This window comes from Anomaloglossus baeobatrachus, chromosome 5 (genome assembly GCF_048569485.1).
Source record: "Anomaloglossus baeobatrachus isolate aAnoBae1 chromosome 5, aAnoBae1.hap1, whole genome shotgun sequence".
NCBI lineage: Eukaryota > Metazoa > Chordata > Amphibia > Anura > Aromobatidae > Anomaloglossus > Anomaloglossus baeobatrachus.
In genome coordinates, this window is record NC_134357.1 from 567779902 (window position 1) to 567800867 (window position 20966).

The 20966-nt window shown below is 42.6% G+C and overlaps 1 protein-coding gene across 1 annotated transcript in view; it reads left to right on the forward strand.

Moving 5' to 3' along the window:
• LOC142313047 (uncharacterized) overlaps nucleotides 1-20966 on the forward strand; it is a 167376-nt gene that overhangs the window by 24284 nt on the left and 122126 nt on the right. Inside the window, 4 exon segments of the mRNA XM_075352033.1 lie at nucleotides 8283-8376; nucleotides 9851-9995; nucleotides 10079-10176; nucleotides 10374-10464. Of these exon segments, the coding sequence (XP_075208148.1) occupies nucleotides 8283-8376; nucleotides 9851-9995; nucleotides 10079-10176; nucleotides 10374-10464 (428 nt within the window).

Genomic DNA, 20966 nt, shown 5'->3' on the forward strand with positions numbered 1-20966 from the left:
TGTACTTTTTATTGTTTGAAAGAAACTCTAGACCAAGCAGTAAGGGGGTGTAAACAAAAGTTTTAGTCCAATCAAGTATCGCAGGGCAGGGCTTCATGACGTAGAGAGATCTACACATCCTCCTTGGATTGGTCAGTCCAGACTCCAGGAATTTCCTTTGTCCATCTGTCTTGGGTGCAAAACAGGAAATTGCAGCCATCTTTACAATTACATGTGCTGGTATATACTGTGTCTAAGGAAAATACACTGAATATGCAATATACATATATACATGTTAGTAAGAAACAAAAGCATTCACAAATATGTGTGTTAGTTCACATCTACTGAACTATATAACTGAGTCTATGAAATGGCTGAATTAAGTATTTTTGGATACTCAATTCTTTATCCGCAACAGTCCCCCCTAAAGACTTACTTCTGCCATTTCTAAATTCTAAGGGTACTGTGTTCCCTTAGGAAGAGAGGTAGAAAGATCTGTTGAAAAACCTGCCTAACTGAACGTTGAGGCATGGGCGGAAAGGGGAAAGGGGTTTTCTTCACCGGTTTGAGGCCAAGGAATCCTAGGCAAGTCCTCACCCTTTGTAGTTGGACTTTCCCATGTCTCAAGGTTCTCTAAGTCCTCTCTTCTAACTGTTCTGGCAATGCTGGTCTAAGACTGTACAGGGTTTTCTGAAAAGGATAAGTATGAGCAGAACGCTCAGTGCAGCTCTGGTTGATTAACCCTTCTACAATGCGAGGTGTGGATCCATAGATGTTTCTGTGGTTGGATCAGCTCCTCTAGTGTTGACTCATGGCTCTTTCTCGCTTGTCCTTTAGGATCAATCAGTCTCCTGACTGGAGACCATATGCTAATAGCTCTGATTTAAGATCTGGAATTGGAGAATACACCTGATTATCCCACTATTCAGTCAATTATATAAAAATATACATATCTGTGCTAAACCAAAAACATCTTACATAAAAACCTGTTTATTACGAAAAGAAAACAAAACATATACATTTTATACACGATTTACTAGTTTCCACTTTTCTATAAAATATACACTTTTTGTAAACACATTTTCTTTACATACCACCTTCATGTGCTTCTCAACAATAATGTCGTTTTCTGCACTGGAATGCCTCTGACCAAACCTGGAGAGAAATTTACACAACACACACAGACTTGCATACAACGTGCTCATAATATACATCTATAATCAGTTTGCAGTCTCTAAGAATGGGTAAAGTAGGTGCAGGGTGTTTCTGCGGACTCTTTACAGTTTTTTCTCACTTCGTTCTAGGCACTTGTCTCACAAGACTGGGTGAATCTGCCCACCTGGGTACTGAACCCTGGTGTCACCAAAGCACACACTGACAATTGTCTTTCACAGATGTTACCTGGGCCATCATTAAGAAGAGCTCTCATGGCAGAGAAAGCTTACCACCCTTTGTCCACAGACCTTCCTCAGTCAACTGGCTCCCTGCATGTCACACTCCATTCCTTGTTGATTTGCTTGTTCCTGTAGGGATTTAAGAACACAAGGAGTGACAGAAGTCACTGACGTGACCGGTGTCACCAAGGCATGGTCGGTATTGGTGAAAGACTCTCAACTCTAGGCCCGTTCACTGCTTCTTGGTCAGCTGCACCTGTGCGAGGATCTCCATCCGAATCCATCAGCTCAGATCTAAACTTTCTTTTCGGCATACCTAATTCATTTGACAACAGGAAAAAATCTACAACCTACATACACCTCTAAAGACTCTTACCCACTCCTGTTCTACCCATCAAGAGAGGCATTAATGCATCACTGTCTCCTGTATCAATAGGATTGGAGGGAGTGGTCGAATTTAGACTACCTCATGTGGTGTAAACAGCAGCATATCCAGTGCAGAATCGACCACCATCTGGTTTCATCTATAAAAACAAAAACTAAAAAAAATATACATTAGATCATTCTTATAACTTCATCTCTGATCATAATACAGTTAGTGGTCATCTATACTTCACATGACTGAGAATACTAAATAAATAAACAAACAAATAAACAAATAAACATATAAGACAAGACTTTCCTATTTCAGTTAACAGATATACCTCATAGTAATCTAATAAACATAGCCTGTGGGAAAAAGGTCAGCTTCAAAACCTATCTAATATGCCTACTGCACCCTCGAAGAAACTGGAGAATATAATTAATACCTTATTCCCCCCTTGTTTAATTGTTTATTTACCAATATGGCAAAATTCAGAGTTTTTATACTGGTATGCCCTAAAAGAAAAGATAAAACAGCAGGTAATAAATTAGCCACATACTAAAACTTAAAAAGAACAAACACTGAAACTAACGTATACCTCACAACAATATACATTACTGGGAAATTTTAAAACCTTACAATAAACACTGTATCCATAAAGAAAAGAAAAACCTTTCATTGTAGAAACAACTGAGACATGATTAAATGACAGCTGTGACTGGGCGACTAACTTGCAAAAATATATAAATTGTTTAGAAATAATCATAAAAACAGAAAGGGTGATAGAGTCACAAAATAAAAATATATTGTTCGAATAAATCGCCATTAAAAACAAAACAACACAAATTATATCGCACATCCCATGAAATTTAATATTCCCTATTCAGGTATAAACAGCAAACTAAAAATGGGAAATCCTGAACTCCAAGGGTTAAACCAAACTTACGTCACTATTGGGGAAAGACACATTCCATTCTTATCTCTGATTATTTATCAATTCAATAAAGATTTCACATACTTATCTTTGACTTGCATGTATGGGATAGCTGAGTAAACAAATATACAATTTATACTTATTCAAATGTGTTAGTCATTTATACAACAGAACACCTCCCACCGGGGATGGGTGGAGAGCTTTGAACAAAGAGCCATTGCGAGAGGTGTGGCTTATGAGGTGTACTGCCATCAGTGGGTGTAGCAAGACGGCTGCCACAGGAAGTTCCAGGCACCTGACTTCCGGGTGTAGCATCCATGTTGTGACTCCCTGGGTGTACTGGGAGTGGCTGGAATTACGTAGTAAACCAGGGATACTTTTAGTGCCTGTAAATTTGCATTCCAGCATACAAAGGAGAGATTTGATTAGCACCAGATATGATGACTTCTAAAGGAAAACCATGAGGCACAGCTAGAGAAAAACATTTAGTGATTCTACAAACAGCAACAGACAGTGAATGAGGTCTTTGTTCTCCAGTATACTCTCACTGGAGATTAATCTGAACTTCAGTACATGGGTTGCAGCCTGCCATCTAGTGGTAGTCCAACGATTTTACACAAGTTTTTGCAATCTTTTATATTTTTTCCGTTTTTTTGTAACTAGGGCGACAGCTTTCTCAGCTCCTACTAAAAACAACATATTTATCTTTTGAACAGAGTATACAGTGCTCTAATTGGACCGGCCGTTCCAACGGAGTCCTTTCTCGCCTCGTCCGCGTTTGTAATGCGCCGACAGTGACTTGCGTCTAATATGCAGGAGAATCCGCTAACTCCAGCACCCTTAACTTAACTAAAATGAAATCCTTTCCCGTCTCGTCTGCTATGCAAACAGTGACTTGCGCCTGAACCGCAGGGGAATACGCTAATTCCACTTTAAGTTAACAGAACCCTTCCCGCCTCGTTTATTATCTATCCAATATTCAATATTCAATATTTAATATTTAATATTTAATATCTAACAAACAGTGGCTGTGTCATCCGCAACACAGGGGAATCGCTAGTTCTCATACTTCTGTTCAAAAACAAACAATTTAAAAAGACTGAAAAATGCATGAACCCGTTAATTTCTCTCTAATCCAAACCAAAATAACACTTGTCTTTCTTTCAAATCATTACAACTCATCTGTTTGCTTTACTATACAAAGGCTGCAGCCATCTTCTGTATATTACCCCACTGACCCCTCCTTTCTCCTCACTGCAAAGAGCTGCGCTGTTTTGACCCCGGTCTCTGCCTCTTCACTCCTTCACCCCCCCTGCTTCCTGCTCTCTTCTGTTCTCAGCGAAAAAATGCAGGCTGCGTAATTCGATCTCCGCTCTGTCTCAAGCAGCCGGTGAGCAATGGCCAACACACACTGACCCCCCTTCTCCTCCACAGAACAAAGACAGCAGCTGCGTCTGTGTGGGCTCTATCAACCCCCCTTCTTTCTAACACACACAAACTTTCCTCCCTGCTGCCCTCTTAGCAAAAGAACGTAGCTGCGTGAGCGAGTGACCCCCCACCTTTTTCTTGCTTTCCTCTTAGTGGAGAAATGCAGGGACGTAGAGTTGCAGTCTGTCCCTGCCCAAGTAGCCAGTGGTAGCCCCCCTCCTTTTTGTGTAAGAGACTGCAGGCACGCTGGGCTTCTCTCCACTATTTCTATAGCTGTCTGCTCAGACAATTAACTCTCCGAGAACCAAACAGAGAAATCACAAGCCTGATTAACTATACACTATATACAAATCAACAGCTACTCAAAAAGCCCCCCATTTCTACCTTACTTACAGCTCAGAAATACAGACAGCCGGATCCTTTAAAACCTACACCTAGCCCCTATGGGAGCTGGGTCCTTCTAGCTCACCGGCGAGTGACAGTCACACCGTTAGGTCTCCGGTGCACTACCATTCTCTGGACTAGTGACCACCCCCTTTCGCCAGGTGTCTCTCAAACCACAGGTAAAACAGCACACACAATGTATATGATGGTTACCGCGAAATGAAGGGTGATCAATCCTATTGAGCGACACCTGGATACTTGTGGAGTAGCCCCAGATGTCCGGAAAGTGGAAGCTCTGACTCACCCTTCTCGGTGGCCCCACACTTGGCGCACCAACTGTCAAGGTCAGAATGACGATGATGATGATGAGACTCAAAGGATCTCTCGGATCCGGCTGCTGTTTCTAATTAAAATGTCATGAGTGCACTTAGAGACTAAATAACTAGACACCAAGTCAGTTACATCTATCTCCATGACTGGCTCTTAACCAAGTGTACTTTTTATTGTTTGAAAGAAACTCTAGACCAAGCAGTAAGGGGGTGTAAACAAAAGTTTTAGTCCAATCAAGTATCGCAGGGCAGGGCTTCATGACGTAGAGAGATCTACACATCCTCCTTGGATTGGTCAGTCCAGACTCCAGGAATTTCCTTTGTCCATCTGTCTTGGGTGCAAAACAGGAAATTGCAGCCATCTTTACAATTACATGTGCTGGTATATACTGTGTCTAAGGAAAATACACTGAATATGCAATAAACATATATACATGTTAGTAAGAAACAAAAGCATTCACAAATATGTGTGTTAGTTCACATCTACTGAACTATATAACTGAGTCTATGAAATGGCTGAATTAAGTATTTTTGGATACTCAATTCTTTATCCTCAACAGAGACAAATAGAGACAGACGGTGAAAGAGACAGAGACAGACGGGGAAAGAGACAGACAGAGACAGACCTGGAAAGAGACAGACGGAGCACATTACTTGGCCAATTTAGTTAAATCTGTATGGAATATATGTGGTGTTGAAATATTTATTGTGAAATGCTTCTCTTAGCTTATTTTTTGCCTTTTAATAATTACATTTCTATCTATTTGTTTTGTGTTTTTTTGTGTGCAGAATACATTTTTGTTAATACATTCTATTTTGATAACAACAGTTATTAACCCGGGCGAAGCCGGGTAGTACAGCTAGTCTAATATATAAAGCTTAGTGTATGTGTGTATGTCCGCTAAAGGAATCCGCACCGTCGCATGTACAATGATGAAATTTTGCACAGACGCCCCATGTGACTCAGGGAACATCATAGACTATGTTTGGCCGGGAAAATTTAACCCTGTGCTTTCCAGTTACTCTACAAAAATCCTGCAGCCATTAAACTGAATGGAGCTGGGAGCTGCAGGGTATAAATAGCAACTGTCAGAGGTTGCTATAGGAACAAAATAAACTGTTAATATAAGAAGCTTATGTGTGAGGTAAAAAGATGTCGGTGGTAAGACGGATAGAGATAGAGACAGAAAAAGACAGAGACAGAGAGACAGACGGGGAACGAGACAGACGGGGAATGAGACAGCCGGGGAAAGAGACAGCCGGGCAAAGAGACAGCCAGGCAAAGAAAGCGGAAAAGAGACAGAGCGGGAAAGAGACAGAGCGGGAAAGAGACACAGTGGCCCTTTAAAAGAAGTGTGCGTGTGTGCCCTAAGCACATTCCCAGGGAACCTGTACGGCGTGCACAAGCCCCAGGAGGTGAAAAGAGCAAGAACACACATGGACAGCTGCAGGGCAGGAGGTGAGGACAGTAAGTCGGCATCCCTGCAGGCAATGCAGGGACACCGGCACTACAGTCTCTGTCTAACCTTTGCCGGTGATAATTGTTTCTGCTTCTTGTGAAGATGTCCTGAATTTTGTCAGCCAGCCTTTGGGCTTATGCCTTTCCCTTTTGGTTTTTGGTTTGCATTTTGTGCACTTTTTTTGGATACTCCAGGAATGATTTCTACAGCGGTTTTTCCGTTCATTTGTATCGGTTTTGTTCCCATGTCATCCTGAGTCTGCAGTTATGTCTGATAAGTATTTTGTTCTCTTAGTCTGGGCTTAGTTAAAGGCTGGATTTTTCTATCAGTGTTTGAGAATATTCCCTTTGTTTCTTGCAAGTGAATAGGTGTTCTTCCTGCACTATTTTTGGAGGACTATTTATTCCCAGCAAGAAAGTGAGTTTTTACTCCCTGTTTGATCAGGGCTTTTGTTTTTTTTGTATCTCATGTTATTTAAATGTATTTGCACAAGAATTCCTGATACAGTGGGAGGAAAGATCGTGTGATCTTTAAGGGAATTTTTGATTATCAGGTGTTGGTATTTTTCAGGGTTTTAACTTGCTGCAACCAGCAATCTATCCTATACTTTTGTATCTAGCTAGCAGGGCCTCACTTTGCTTATTTCTATATCTTCCATCTGTATGTTGTTTTTCTTACATCACCGTCGTTATATGTTGGGAGCTTTTGACTTTCCTTTGAGGCTGCTCTGAGGCAAGTCAGGATTCCTCATTCCATCTTTGAGCTTAGTTAGTTGTCCGTCGTTGACGAGGCATCTAGGTTTTTTAGGAACGCTCCACCGCTATGTCTAGTTGTGTTTGTGTAGTCAGTGGATTGCAGCCATCTAAGTTCCCAACTATTCTTGTGTATTATCATCAACCTTTTTGGGATGTTTGCAAGATCTTTTGCGGTCTCTGAACCATAACACCAAATCCTTTCCTGACCTTTGAAGCTAGAAAACTGCCAAGCTTAGGTTCCAGAGGAGAGGCTACCATGGATGAGAGCACGTACACTCTGCCCCTGTCTCTGTATTTATATCCTGTGACAACACCCAAGTCACTGAGTCGGCCTATTTGGATTCTGCTTCCGCAGGGATATTTTTGCAACAGGCTGTAGTGGATTGGTATTAGATTTCCATCCAGTAACTTAAATCTTCCCTAGCAGTGTTGTTTGTTAATGGAAAATGCCTGAGGCTGTCCAGTTCAACACTGAGCAAGTTGAACTCTTTACGGAAATGCTGCCCATTCGGATGATCGCCTTCTACATGCTACCAGATCTGTCACATCCACTGCTACTGGGCCTACTGTGGCTTCAAATACAAAAGCCTGTCTTGGACTGGAGAACCGGTGAAATGCGCAGATGGGATCAGTCTTGTCACGAGAAATGTCTCGCTCCTGTCCATCCTGCCTGACCACCAGCGACTCCTTCAAATCTTCCAGATCTGTCATCCATCTACTGGTGCTACACGGACATCTTTGATAAGGAGGCTGAGACTTTACCACCACATAGGCCGTATGATTGTCCTATTGACCTACTTCCGGGTTCCTCACCTCCTCGTGGTTGAATCTACCCCTTGTCCCAGACAGAGACCCAGGCCATGTCTGAGTATGTTAAGGAGTATCTGGCAAGGGGAGTTCTCCTCATCAGCTGGGGCTGGGTTCTTCTTAAAGAATAAAGATAGCTCCCTCCGGCCATATATCGACTATAGAGGTTTCAGTCAAATTACGGGCTATAATAAATATCTACTGTCACTTATACCGGAGTTGTTTGACCGACTTCGAGACTCCATAATCTTCTCAAAACATGACCTCCGTGGAGACTATAATTTATCCGTATACACTCAGGGGACGAATGGAAGACAGCTTTTAACACCCACAATGGCCACTACGAGATCACGTAATGCCATTTGGGTTCAGCAAGGTAAGATGCTCCAAGAATTTGTGAATGATGTTTTCTGGGACCTTCTCTACTCATGTGTGGTCGTGTACCTAGACGACATCCTGGTGTTCTCCACCAAGCTGCCAAAACACAGGAGAAATCTCCATTATCTCCTGCAGAGGCTGAGGGAGAGTTGTCTGTACGCCAAGTACGAGAAGTGCATCTTTGAATAGACTTCCCTTACCTTCCTGAGCTACATTATCTCCAACACCGGTTTGAAAATGGATCCGGAGATGTTGTCGGCGTTCCAGATGTGGCCTCATGCTGACAGTGTGAAGACAATTCAGCAGGTCTTGGGCTTCGCCAATTACTACCACTAATTTATTCCACATTTCTCTTTCCGAATCGTCCCAATCACTTTCTTGACCTGCAAGGAGGCGAATCCCAAGTTGTGGACTCCTGACACTGAGAGCGCACTTTTCTCCCTTAATCGGGCCTTCTAATCGGCTCCAGCACGGCAGAGGCTGGAGATCAACAAACAGTTCTTCTTAGAAGTGGACACTTCTCCCTCTGGGGCTGGTGCGGGTCTCACACAGAAATCTTCAACCAGTCACATGGTAACCTGCGCTTTCTTTTCCAATGTATTCTCTGTCCCTGAGCGCAACTACTCGATTGTGAGTGAGAATTGTTGACTATAAAGATAGCTCTGGAGCAGTGGCGTTACCTACTGGAGGGGCTCTGCATCCCGCTGTCATCTACACCGACCACTAGCATCTGGCCTACCTGCAGTCGGCTTAGAGACGAGGTACACACACAGCTCCGCTCCGTACACACACAGCTCCGCTCCGTACACACACAGCTCCGCTCCGTACACACACAGCTCCGCTCCATACACATTGTACACACGGCTCTGCTTTGTATATGTCAAAAACGCGTGGCTCCCAACCGTACACCTCGTACACACACGGCTCTGCTACATCCACATTGTAAATCCATCCAGCACAGCAGAGTCCTGCATACACTGAGGAGCTGATCATGTGACCCCTGACTCCTCCCCTCCATGTGACATCATCACAGGTCCTGGAAGCACAGAGCAGCCATATATCTAGTGTGCGGCTCTGCAGGTGGAGGTGTGTGGAGATTCCCCATTACTGGGCTCAGGCTCCATACACATTAGATGCTGGGGGAGAACAATCGCTCTATAGAAGAGAATTCTCCTGATTGCCCCGTGAAGGATGGATATGGACAGGGACAAGATGGCGGAGAGGATATTACACCTCACCCTAGAGATCCTCTTCCGGCTTACTGGAGAGGTGAGAGATTCTGATGGCGTCACATTACATCATTCTTATCTATGGGAATAACAGATGCACAGAACTGGAGAGGTGAGGACTCTGGAAATGTCTGGAGTGAGATTTATTACTGTGTCTCTCCATAACCAGGATTACACAGTAGTGAAGAAGACCTCTAGTGAGCGCTGTCAGGCCCCTGTGTCTGAGGGATGGGGAAGACCCCTGAGCCCAATCACGGGGCCTCCACCTCACCCCCCGATACATGAGGACATCAATGACCAGAAGATCCTAGAACTCACCTACAAGATGATTGAGCTGCTGACTGGAGAGGTGACACTGCTGGGAATGCTGGGACATTATACAGTAACGCTATGACGGGATCGGGGGTGACGGTATCATTGTATGTGTCAGGTTCCTATAAGGTGTCAGGACGTCACCGTCTATTTCTCCATGGAGGAGTGGGAGTATTTAGAAGGACACAAAGATCTGTACAAGGACGTCATGATGGAGGTTCCCCAGCCCCTCACATCACCAGGTAATAGACAGGACTAAATACACACGGCCTATAATTATCTGTATGTAAGGAATGAATTCAGTCCCTGTATGTGTCTCCTCCAGGTCTATCCAGTAAGAGGACAACACCAGAGAGATGTCCCCGTCCTCTTCTCCCACAGGACTGTAAACAAGAAGACCCCGATGTTCCTCAGGATCATCAGGTAGATGGAGAGAAGGTGCCATGAAATCTCCCTATGATGTGTAGACGGCTGTGAAGGTCTTGTGCTCAGTCTTGTTTTATCCTCCAGTATTATATGTGTTATACTTGTGTAATGAGAGCGGTGGAGATGGCAGGATTAGAGCTGATCATAGATGGGACTTCTCCATCTGTCTGTGACTTTTACAATATTTGTTTCAGGGTGAAGATCTGACCCATATTAATACTACAGAGACATATGTGAGGGGTGATGAGCGGAGTAAAGAGGAGATTCCTACAGATGACAGTGAAGGTGAGTACCGTATTTTTCGGACCATAAGACGCACCCTGGTTTTAGAGAAGGAAAATAGGAAAATAAAATTTTAAGCAAAAAATGTGGTTATGACACACTGTTATGGGGCGAGGATCTGCTGCTGACACTATTATGGGGGTAATGTCCTGAAATTCTCTACTAAGGTACCCCATCCTGGTAATGATCCTCCTGCCTTGTATATATATATGTCCCTCATCCTGGTATAGCCCTCATCCTGCTATACACTGCCATCCTGGTATGTGCTCCCATCCTGCTATATACCCCCATCCAGCTATGTACCCCTATCCTGGTATATGCCATCATCCTGCTATACACCCCCATCCTGCTATATACCCCCATCCTGGTATATGCCATCATCCTGCTATATACTCCCATCCTGCTATATACCCCCATCCTGGTATATGCCATCATCCTGCTATATACCCCCATCCTGGTATATGCCATCATCCTGCTATATACCCCATCCTGGTATATGCCATCATCCTGTTATATACCCCCATCCTGCTATATGTCCTGCATCCTGTGGCACACACAAAAAAAATAAATAAACGTGTATACTCTCCTTTTCTCGCTCCACGCAGCATCGCTTGTCCTCCTGTCTGTGTCAGCAGCAGCTCCGTTGACCTGTGTGGAGCCAGCCACGATCCCTGCAGCATCGCGATCTCCTCCTGTCTGTGCCGACCACGGCTGTGTGTGGATACGTGCGCACAGCGATGACGTCATCGCTATGAGCACCACTAGTCTCCACACAGCCGTGGCCAGCACAGACAGGAGGAGATCGCAGTGCTGCAGGAATCGTTGTCAGTGAGTATACGGATTCACTGTACCCCGCGCTGATGATTATGCGCGGGGGGCAATCACTGACGGTGAAGGCTGTCGGGGTTGAGGGCGATCATTTTAGTAGATTTGTTATTATTTATAGTTACAGTTTTCTCTATAGTAGTTAGTACCAAAGCCGCTCTTATTTCATGGCTTTCCACTGCAGTCAGTTTTCTGCTCCTATCCAGGCCCCATTTCTCCAATCTAACATATGTCACTTTACATGATAACACCTTTGTAATGATTAATCTGGTCCCAGTATGTCTGCGTTGTTTTTTTTCTGTGACATATTCCTACTAGTTGTAATTTTAGGTTAATTTGTTTTGCATTTAAGAAAAAATCTCTGGAATTCGTCAAAAATTGAAATGAACTTGAAGTGTTCAAACATACCATGTGGACGCTCTTAAAACACATAGTGATACCGCAACATATACAGTGGAAACCAGAAGTTTCCCTCCGCTCTCTATAAAGACACTTCTCCAGGTTTTTCTCACTATGTGACATGAAATCAGAATAAACATTCCCTGTTTTAGGTCAATTAAGAACCAAAATCTATTATACACCGTGTGCAGAATTATTAGGCAAGTTATATTTTAGATGATTTTTTTTTATTATTGATCAAAACGTTCTCAATCAAGCCAAAAGACTCATAAATATCAAAGCTTAGTATTTTTGGAAGTTGGGGTGTTTTTTTTTTTTAGATTTGGCTATCTTAGGAGGATATCTGTTTGTGCAGGTAACTATTACTGTGCAGAATGATTAGGCAACTTAATAAAAATCAAATATATTCCCATCTCACTTGTTTATTTTCACCAGGTAATCCAATATAACTGCAAAAAATTTAGAAATAAACATTTCTGACATGCAAAAACAAAACCCAAAAAAATTAGTGACCAAAATAGCCACCTTTCTTTATGATGACACTCAACAGCCGACCATCCATAGATTCTGTCAGTTGCTTGATCTGTTTACGATCAACATTGCATGCAGCAGCCACCACAGCCTCCCGGACACTGTTCCGAGAGGTGTACTGTTTTCCCTCCCTGTAGATCTCATATTTTATGAGGGACCACAGGTTCTCTATGGGGTTCAGATCAGGAGAACAAGGGGGCCATGTCATTATTTTTTCATCTTTTAGACCTTTAGTGGCCAGCCACGCTGTGGAGTAGTTGAATGCATGTGATGGAGCATTGTCCTGCATGAAAATCATGTTTTTCTTGAACGATACCGACTTCTTCCTGTACCACTGCTTGAAGAAGTTGTCTTCCAGAAACTGGCAGTAGGTCTGGGAGTTGAGCTTCACTCCATCCTCAACCGAAAAGGTCCCACAAGTTCATCTTTGATGATACCAGCCCATACCAGTACCCCACCTCCACCTTGCTGGCATCTGAGTCGGAGTGGAGCTCTCTGCCCTTTACTGATCTAGCCTTTAGCCCATCCATCTGACCCATCAAGAGTCACTCTCATTTCATCAGTCCATAAAACCTTTGAAAAATCAGTCTTAAGATATTTCTTGGCCCAGTCTTGACATTTTATCTTATGTTTCTTGTTCAAAGGTGGTCGTTTTTCAGCCTTCCTTACCTTGGCCATGTCCCCGAGTATGGCACACTTTGTGCTTTTTGATACTCCAGTAACGTTGCAGCTCTGAAATATGGCCAAACTGGCAAATGGTATCTTGGCAACTTCACGCTTGATTTTCCTCAATTCATGGGCAGTTATTTTGCGCCCTTTTTGCCCAACACGCTTCTTGCGACCCTGTTGGCTATTTGCCATGAAACGCTTGATTGTTCGGTGATCAAACTTCAAAAGTTTGGCAATTTCAAGACTGCTGCATCCCTCTGCAAGACATCTCACAATTTTGGACTTTTCAGAGCCCGTCAAATCTCTCTTGTGACCCATTTTGCCAAAGGAAAGGAAGTTGCCTAATAATTAAGCACACCTTATATAGGGTGGTGATGTCATTACACCACACCCCTTCTCATTACAGAGATGCACATCACCTGATTTACTTAATTGGTAGTTGCCTCTCAACCCTATACAGCTTGGAGTAGGACAACATGTAGAAAAAGTATCAGGTGATAAAAATACTCATTTGCCTAATAATTCTGCACACAGTGTATAAAGCTGAGTACATGTATGTGTGTGTGTGTGTGTGTGTGTATGTCCGCTAAAGGAATCCGCACCGTCGCATGTACAATCACGAAATTTTGCACAGACATCCCATTTGACTCAGGGAACGTCAAAGACTATGTTTAGAGGCGAAATTTTAACATCGCGCTTTACAGTTATTCGCCAACAAACCTACCTCCCTTAAAGTCAATAGAGCTGTGAGCCACAATGCAGCCAGAACTTCAGAAGAAGGTTGGCATGTCACAATGCAGCCAGGGAAAGACCGAGACACAGACAGAGACACGGAAAAAACAGACACACAAAGAGACACACACATAGATACAGACAAAGAGACAGAGGGAAAAACGCAGAAACAGACTGGTAGAGACAAACAGACAAAGAGATAGACAAAGAGATACAAACAGAGACTGGGAGAGAGACCATTACTATCCCGGGCAACGCCAGGTACTACAGCTAGTTATTTATATTTGCCAAATGCCAGAATAATGAAAGAGAGAATGTTTTAAGGCATTTTTTTTACTTTCTGCAAAGTCAAAATTTTACATTCATCTCATTAATATTTGGTACCATTGCCCTTAAACATTTTGGATCTCCTTCCACAAACTTCTCACAATAGTTGGTAGGAATTTGAGCCCATTCCTCCTGACAGAACTGGTGTAACTGAGCCATGTTTGTAGGTTGCAATTCTCGCACCAGCATTTTCAGCTTTGCCCATCAATTTTCCATAGGATTGATTCCTATGGGGCTTTATAATAGCCGCTCCAAAACATTGACTTTGTTAGCCTTAAGCTATGTAACACTAGTCACTACCTTACGGATAGTATGGACGGAAGGGTAGTCAGGAAAGCCGGGGTCTAGTAACAGGAGGACATGTATCATCAAAAGGGGCAAACAGGGGCGTAGTCAGGTCACAATCTGAAGGACAGAATATCAGGAGAGCATGTAGTAATAATAATAATAATAATAATCTTTATTTCTATAGCGCCAACATATTCCGTAGCGCTTTACAATTCAGGAGGATCATATACAAACAAGTAACAGTTATAGAAATACAATATTTAGAGGGGAAAAAAATACAACCCTGCTCGTGAGAGCTTACAATCTACAATGAGATGGGGGGAGAGGCAAGGTTCAAGTGCTTATTTACAATGACAATCCAACCATCTCACGGAAATGGGGCTGGATAATGGTTTCCTGGACCAGTGGGCCCGAGCCTTGAGATGCCTTTGGGTGCCATGGAGTTTGATGTGGAGCTATGTTGTGAGAGGTTGTAGAGGGACTATGTGAATCGAATCTGATTAGGGAGTGTGATAGGCCGCCCTAAAAAGATGCGTCTTTAGGGTGCGTCTGAAGCTGAGTAAGTTGTGATTTGTCCTAACTTCTTGGGGTAGAGCGTTCCAGAGGGTTGGTGCAGCTCGGAAGAAGTCTTGGATCCGGGAGTGGGAGGTTCGAATTAGTGTGGATGTTAGTCGAAAGTCGCTTGCAGAGCGTAGAGAACGGGTGGACTGATAGACAGAGAGGAGGGTGGAGATGTAGGGGGGTGCTGCACTGTGGAGAGCTTTGTGGGCGAGAACAAGCAGTTTGAATTGGATCCTATGATATATGGGCAGCCAGTGCAATGACTGGCACAGAGCAGAGGCATCCGAGTAGCGGTTAGCCAGATAGGTGACCCTGGCTGCTGCATTAAGGATTGACTGTAGAGGAGAGAGTCTAGTTAGGGGGAGACCAATTAATAGAGAGTTACAGTAGTCCAAGCGAGAGTGGATCAGGGCCACGGTGAGGGTTTTTGTCGTTTCCATTGTGAGAAAGGGGCGGATTAGTAGATAAAAGGGAGAAAGCAGAGACATAGTCAAGTAACGGTCTGGGGTCAAAAGCAGGAGATCACGACGGGAATAGGGAGGGGGCAGAAAAAGTCAAACAGTCCATAGTCAGAAGACCAAGATCTGAACACAAGCCGACACATAAGCAACAGCAACACAGCAGAGCCAGAAAATACAACTAGCAAGGCTCAGGGGGAGCATGCTCAGTAAAGAAGCCTGAGCAATTTCCAGCAAGGTGGAACAGGTGAGTAACCAGCACCTCCTAGAACCAACCTGGACTCCTGTGTAGTAACCAAGCTGCCAGTTCAGTATATAAGGAAGGCGCCGCATAGCATAACTTCTAAGACAAGATGCTCTGCATAAAAAAAATAGTGTCACTGCCAGATCTGTAAGCGTCGCAGAGCATCTCCTAAAGCAAGATGCTGGGGCTACACGGGGATTACAAAGATCCCCTTGCATGACACTCAGCTCACGCTGGCAGTACAGCTGAGCCGAGTGTCATGCGTGTGTCCCTGCAACTGAGGTTCGACTGTGCGAGCGGACCTCAGCTGCGGGGGGCGGGCCGGTACTGAGGAGGGGCGGGCCAGCGCTGTGGAGGGGCAGGCCGGCACGGAGGAGGGGAAGATGGGATTTATCTCCCTCTCTCCTCTGTTGCTGGCTATTGCCATTCTCGCACTGCACTCGCGGTACACCGGTGTACCGCGAGTGCAGTGCGATTTTTCTCTCGCCCTATACACTTAAATAAGTGCGAGAGAAAAGAGCCTTGCATTACAATCGCAGCATGCTGTGATTGTTTTCTCGGTCCGATTAGGGCTGAGAAAATAATCGCTCATGTGTGCTGACGTACAGGCTAATATTGGTCCGAGTGGAATGCGATGTTTTATCGCACTCCATTCATACCGTTTTTCTCGCCGTGTGGCTTTGACCGAATAGTGTCACTGCCAGGTCTGTAAGCACCGCAGAGCATCTCCAAGTCTGTAAGATGCTCTGTGCAGAGGAATCGTGACAAGCCCTTTGTAACCAGTCTGCCAGTATGCTTGGGGTCATTGTCCATTTGAAAGACCCATTTCTGCCCAAGCATTAAGTTCATGGCTGATGTCTTTAGATGTTGCTTCAGTATTGCCACATATTCTTCTTTCCTCATGATGCCATCTATTTTGTGAAGTGCACCAATCCCTCCTGCAGCAAAACAACCCCACAACATGGTGCTGCCGCCCCCGTGTTTAACATTTGGGATGGTGTTCTTAGGCTTCAAAGCTTTTCCCTTTCTTTTTCCTCCAAAAGTAACGATGGTCATTATGGCCAAACAGTTCAACTTTATCTTTGTCAGACCACAGGACATGTCTCCAAAAATTAAAGTCTTTGTTCCTGTGTGCATTTGCAAACATTAACTTGACTTTGTTTCTTTTGGAGTAATTGCTAATTCCTGGCAGAGTGGCCTTTCAGCCATGTTGATACAGTACTCTTTTCACTGTGGATAATTACACAATCTTACCAGCTTCCACCAGCATCTTCACAAGGTCTTTTGCTTTTGTTCTTGAATTGATATGCACATGTCTGACCAAATCACATTCATATGTGGTACACAGAACCCATCGCCTTCTTTTTTTTTGTAAACTGTTTTAATTGAGTTTTCATATATAACAGCAAGATAAATGACAATAATAGCAATATGTACAGTATATTTAACACCCCCAGTCTCTGCATGTGCCTCTTATAACAGAATGAGTCAGGGAATTGGCGTGTGTCCACTGATAAGTTCTAGAAACTAGATACTATTTCATGTTTTGTTTTCAAATTGGGATCTCAGTCTATCTCTAATTGCAATAGAAAAGGTTGGAATAAATAGAGACCAGGTATTTATAAATTTCCCAGTCAGTTTTTCTTTGTTCGTCAATGTTTCTAACCAGACCATCTATTATATAAGCCTGTGTGTGTGTGTGTGTGTGTGTGTTCGCTAAAGGAATCCGCACCATCGCATTTACAATCACAAAATTTTGCACAGACACCCCAAGTGACTCTGTGGGAACTTCGTAGACTATGTTTTGATGGGACAATTTAACCCCGTGTTTTACAGTTACTCTCCAAAAAACCTTTCCCCGTTAAAGTCGATGGAGCTGCGATCTACAGGTTATTAATAGCAGCTGTGATTGGTTGCTATAGAAACAAAATAAATTGTTAAGTAGTAACAATTTAAGTAGTAGCAATTGTATAAGAAGCTTATGTGTGAGGTAATAAGATGTCGGTGGTGAGACGGATAGAGAGAGACAGAAAGAGATAGACATAGGCACAGACAGGGAAAGAGGCAGACAGACAGGGAAAGAGGCAGACAGACGGAAAGAGACAGAGACTGGGATACAGATAGACACAGACAGAGATTGGGAGAGAGACAGTTACTATCCTGGGCAACACCGGGTACTACAGCTAGTTTTAAATAAAAAATTACCTTTGTTTATATAAGTGACTGCGGTGGTACATTTGGATTCAGCCAATGATGTAATATACTTTTCCTAGTGGCCGTGGCCTATATCACTAGGATTGCTTTAATTAGTTTTGATGAGAAACTGTGGAAAGAAAAGCGCAATAGGGTCTTACCCCAAAAGGGGAGGAAGATATGTAATAAAAACACACTCACCTATAATGGTTGTGCCAGTCACAACCACTATACAGGCATATATAAGATCCAGGTCCAGGCAGCAGTCCCAAAGTTGGCTCATAACAGAGAGTGATAGAAGAAGGGTCTTAATTCTGCGCCAAGGACTCAATGGATCCAGGAAGAGATTAATGCTTCTTTAATACCATGCACAAGTCTATGCGTTTCTGGAGACACAGCTCCCTTCATCAGGACATTGGCGAGAGAACATCAAATCTGGTTTCAAGTGAGATGGTGAAGTATAAAAGCATGCAATGATGTCATAGGAAACACCCATCCTGAAAAAAAAAAACAACTTTGAAAGCGGGCGGGATCCTGATCATTCTAGAAATCTGTATGTTCCAACAGTTCCCTGAATATTGAATTATGATCAAAAACAGTTATATACACTTCTACTAACATACAGTAAATATATACAATAATCCTGACAAAAGAAAACATAATAGATATATAATAGATATACTGAACGACATACACGGGGTTAGAACCTGGTGTAAAAGGAAGAAAAACAGCACGATGTCATGGAGGAGCAGAGACATCAACCACAGGACTACCGCCCCGAGTCGTAATTTATCATAGTCCTAAGGTGGTTTCCTATTAGGCAGGCAGCCTAAGGGTATAATGATGGAGCTCAAATTGCTGTCAAGGAATTGCTAGAAGAGAGCGGATGGCCGAGGGCTATGTGTGGAGTATATTGTGGAACCTTCAATGAAATGCAGTACAAAGCTAGTGTCAGAGAGGTGAACAAAGTTCAGAGGCGTGGGGAAAAACACAACCAAAGTACGCCTGTGCAGACTGGTGCTCAGAAAAAACTGGCAAAAATCAGAGAGACACAGTGTCTAACATATAGAAACTCGGGGGATATATATTCACTGGGGGAAAAACTTTATATTGGATGGACCACGGTCAAAAAACAGCTCATCTATAATAAAAAATGGAGCAAGGTTTTTTTTATATATATATATATATATATCTATATATATCTATATATATATATATATATATATATATATATATATAGATATATATATATATATTTTTTTTTTTATATTTATTTGGAAGTGTGCGTCCGATGTAATAGTATATAAGAATACATCACAAATATAGATCTTATTACTATTTAAATTATGTGGTTAGGGGGGTGAAAAATGACAAGGGGCAAACTAAGCGGTATCCAGGTAATAAATGTAGTACAAACAGGAACCGGTGCAAAAAGTTAACAGCGTTCAGCGGCGTGGGAAGAATACCCCTACGCCTCCGCGAACAGAAAACTGCAAAAGGGGAGGGATAAAATGAGTGGTACGGGAACAGGTGTCAAAGAACTAGAAACCTTGTTCAAACTGTAATAAGTTCAATTACTGGAGGAGGGGGATGATCAGAATGTAAAAGACTGGATAAGGGGAAAAAAAAAAAAATCCTCATAGTGTAAGAAGGAAAAGTGGTTAAAAAATATATATTAATTTTTATTACGACATTAAAAAACTAAGAAGCATCTATCTCTGTATTTAAAAGCAATTTACCCTAAAAAATTATTGAAAAAAATCTATATCTAAATATATAAAAAAATCTGGTTTAAGACATATATAAAAATATGTTGTGGAATCATTAATAAATAAGTGAAAATTGAGAAAAATTATTATTCCGGGTATATATAACCTAAAATCAATAGAATAGATCAGTGACCTAATTGAGACCCGACGGTTTAAGTGTACGTAGCCTATAGATCCAATAGGTCTCCTTTTTGTTGAGCATTTCCATACGGTTCGGGATAAAAGGTGGGATCTGTTCAATAGGGGTGACCCTAAGCTTAGATTTCCTGTTGTGTGCTATAGTGACATGCCTAGACAATTCGTGTAGGAGAAAGCCTTTTTTAATGTTGTGACGATGTGAATTCAATCTATTGTGTAGTTGTTGTATCGTTCTGCCCACATACTGCTTATTACATTCACATTCGATCAAATAAATGACATAGTCAGATTGGCATGTTAGATGGGTTTTGATAGGAAAAAATTCCTCCCCTGAACCAGAACAGAATTGTGTCCTCCTATTCTTATATACTATTACATCGGACGCACACTTCCAAATAAATATAAAAATATATATATATAAAAAACCTTGCTCCATTTTTTATTATAGATGAGCTGTTTTTTGACCGTGGTCCATCCAATATAAAGTTTTTCCCCCAGTGAATATAAATCCCCCGCGTTTCTATAGGTTAGACACTGTGTCTCTCTGATTTTTGCCAGTTTTTTCTGAGCACCAGTCTGTGCAGGCGTACATTGGTTGTGTTTTTCCCCACGCCTCTGAACTTTGTTCACCTCTCTGACACTAGCTTTGTACTGCATTTCATTGAAGGTTCCACAATATACTCCACACATAGCCCTCGGCTATCCGCTCTCTTCTAGCAATTCCTTGACAGCAATTTGAGCTCCATCATTATACCCTTAGGCTGCCTGCCTAATAGGAAACCACCTTAGGACTATGATAAATTACAACTCGGGGCGGTAGTCCTGTGGTTGATGTCTCTGCTCCTCCATGACATTGTGCTGTTTTTCTTCCTTTTACACCAGGTTCTAACCCCGTGTATGTCGTTCAGTATATCTATTATATATCTATTTTGTTTTGTCTTTTGTCAGGATTATTGTACATATTTACTGTATGTTGGTAGAAGTGTATATAACTGTTTTTGATCATAATTCAATATTCAGGGAACTGTTGGAACATACAGATTTCTAGAATGATCAGGATCCCGCCCGCTTTCAAAGTTTTTTTTTTTTTTTCAGGATGGGTGTTCCCTATGACATCATTGCATGCTTTTATACTTCACCATCTCACTTGAAACCAGATTTGATGTTCTCTCGCCAATGTCCTGATGAAGGGAGCTGTGTCTCCAGAAACGCGTAGACTTGTGCATGTTATTAAAGAAGCATTAATCTCTTCCTGGATCCATTGAGTCCTTGGCGCGGAATTAAGTCCCTTCTTCTATCACTCTATGTTATCATTTAATTAGTTTTGGTAAGGACTGCTGAGGTTCCTCTAATATGTTGAAAATAGCCCAT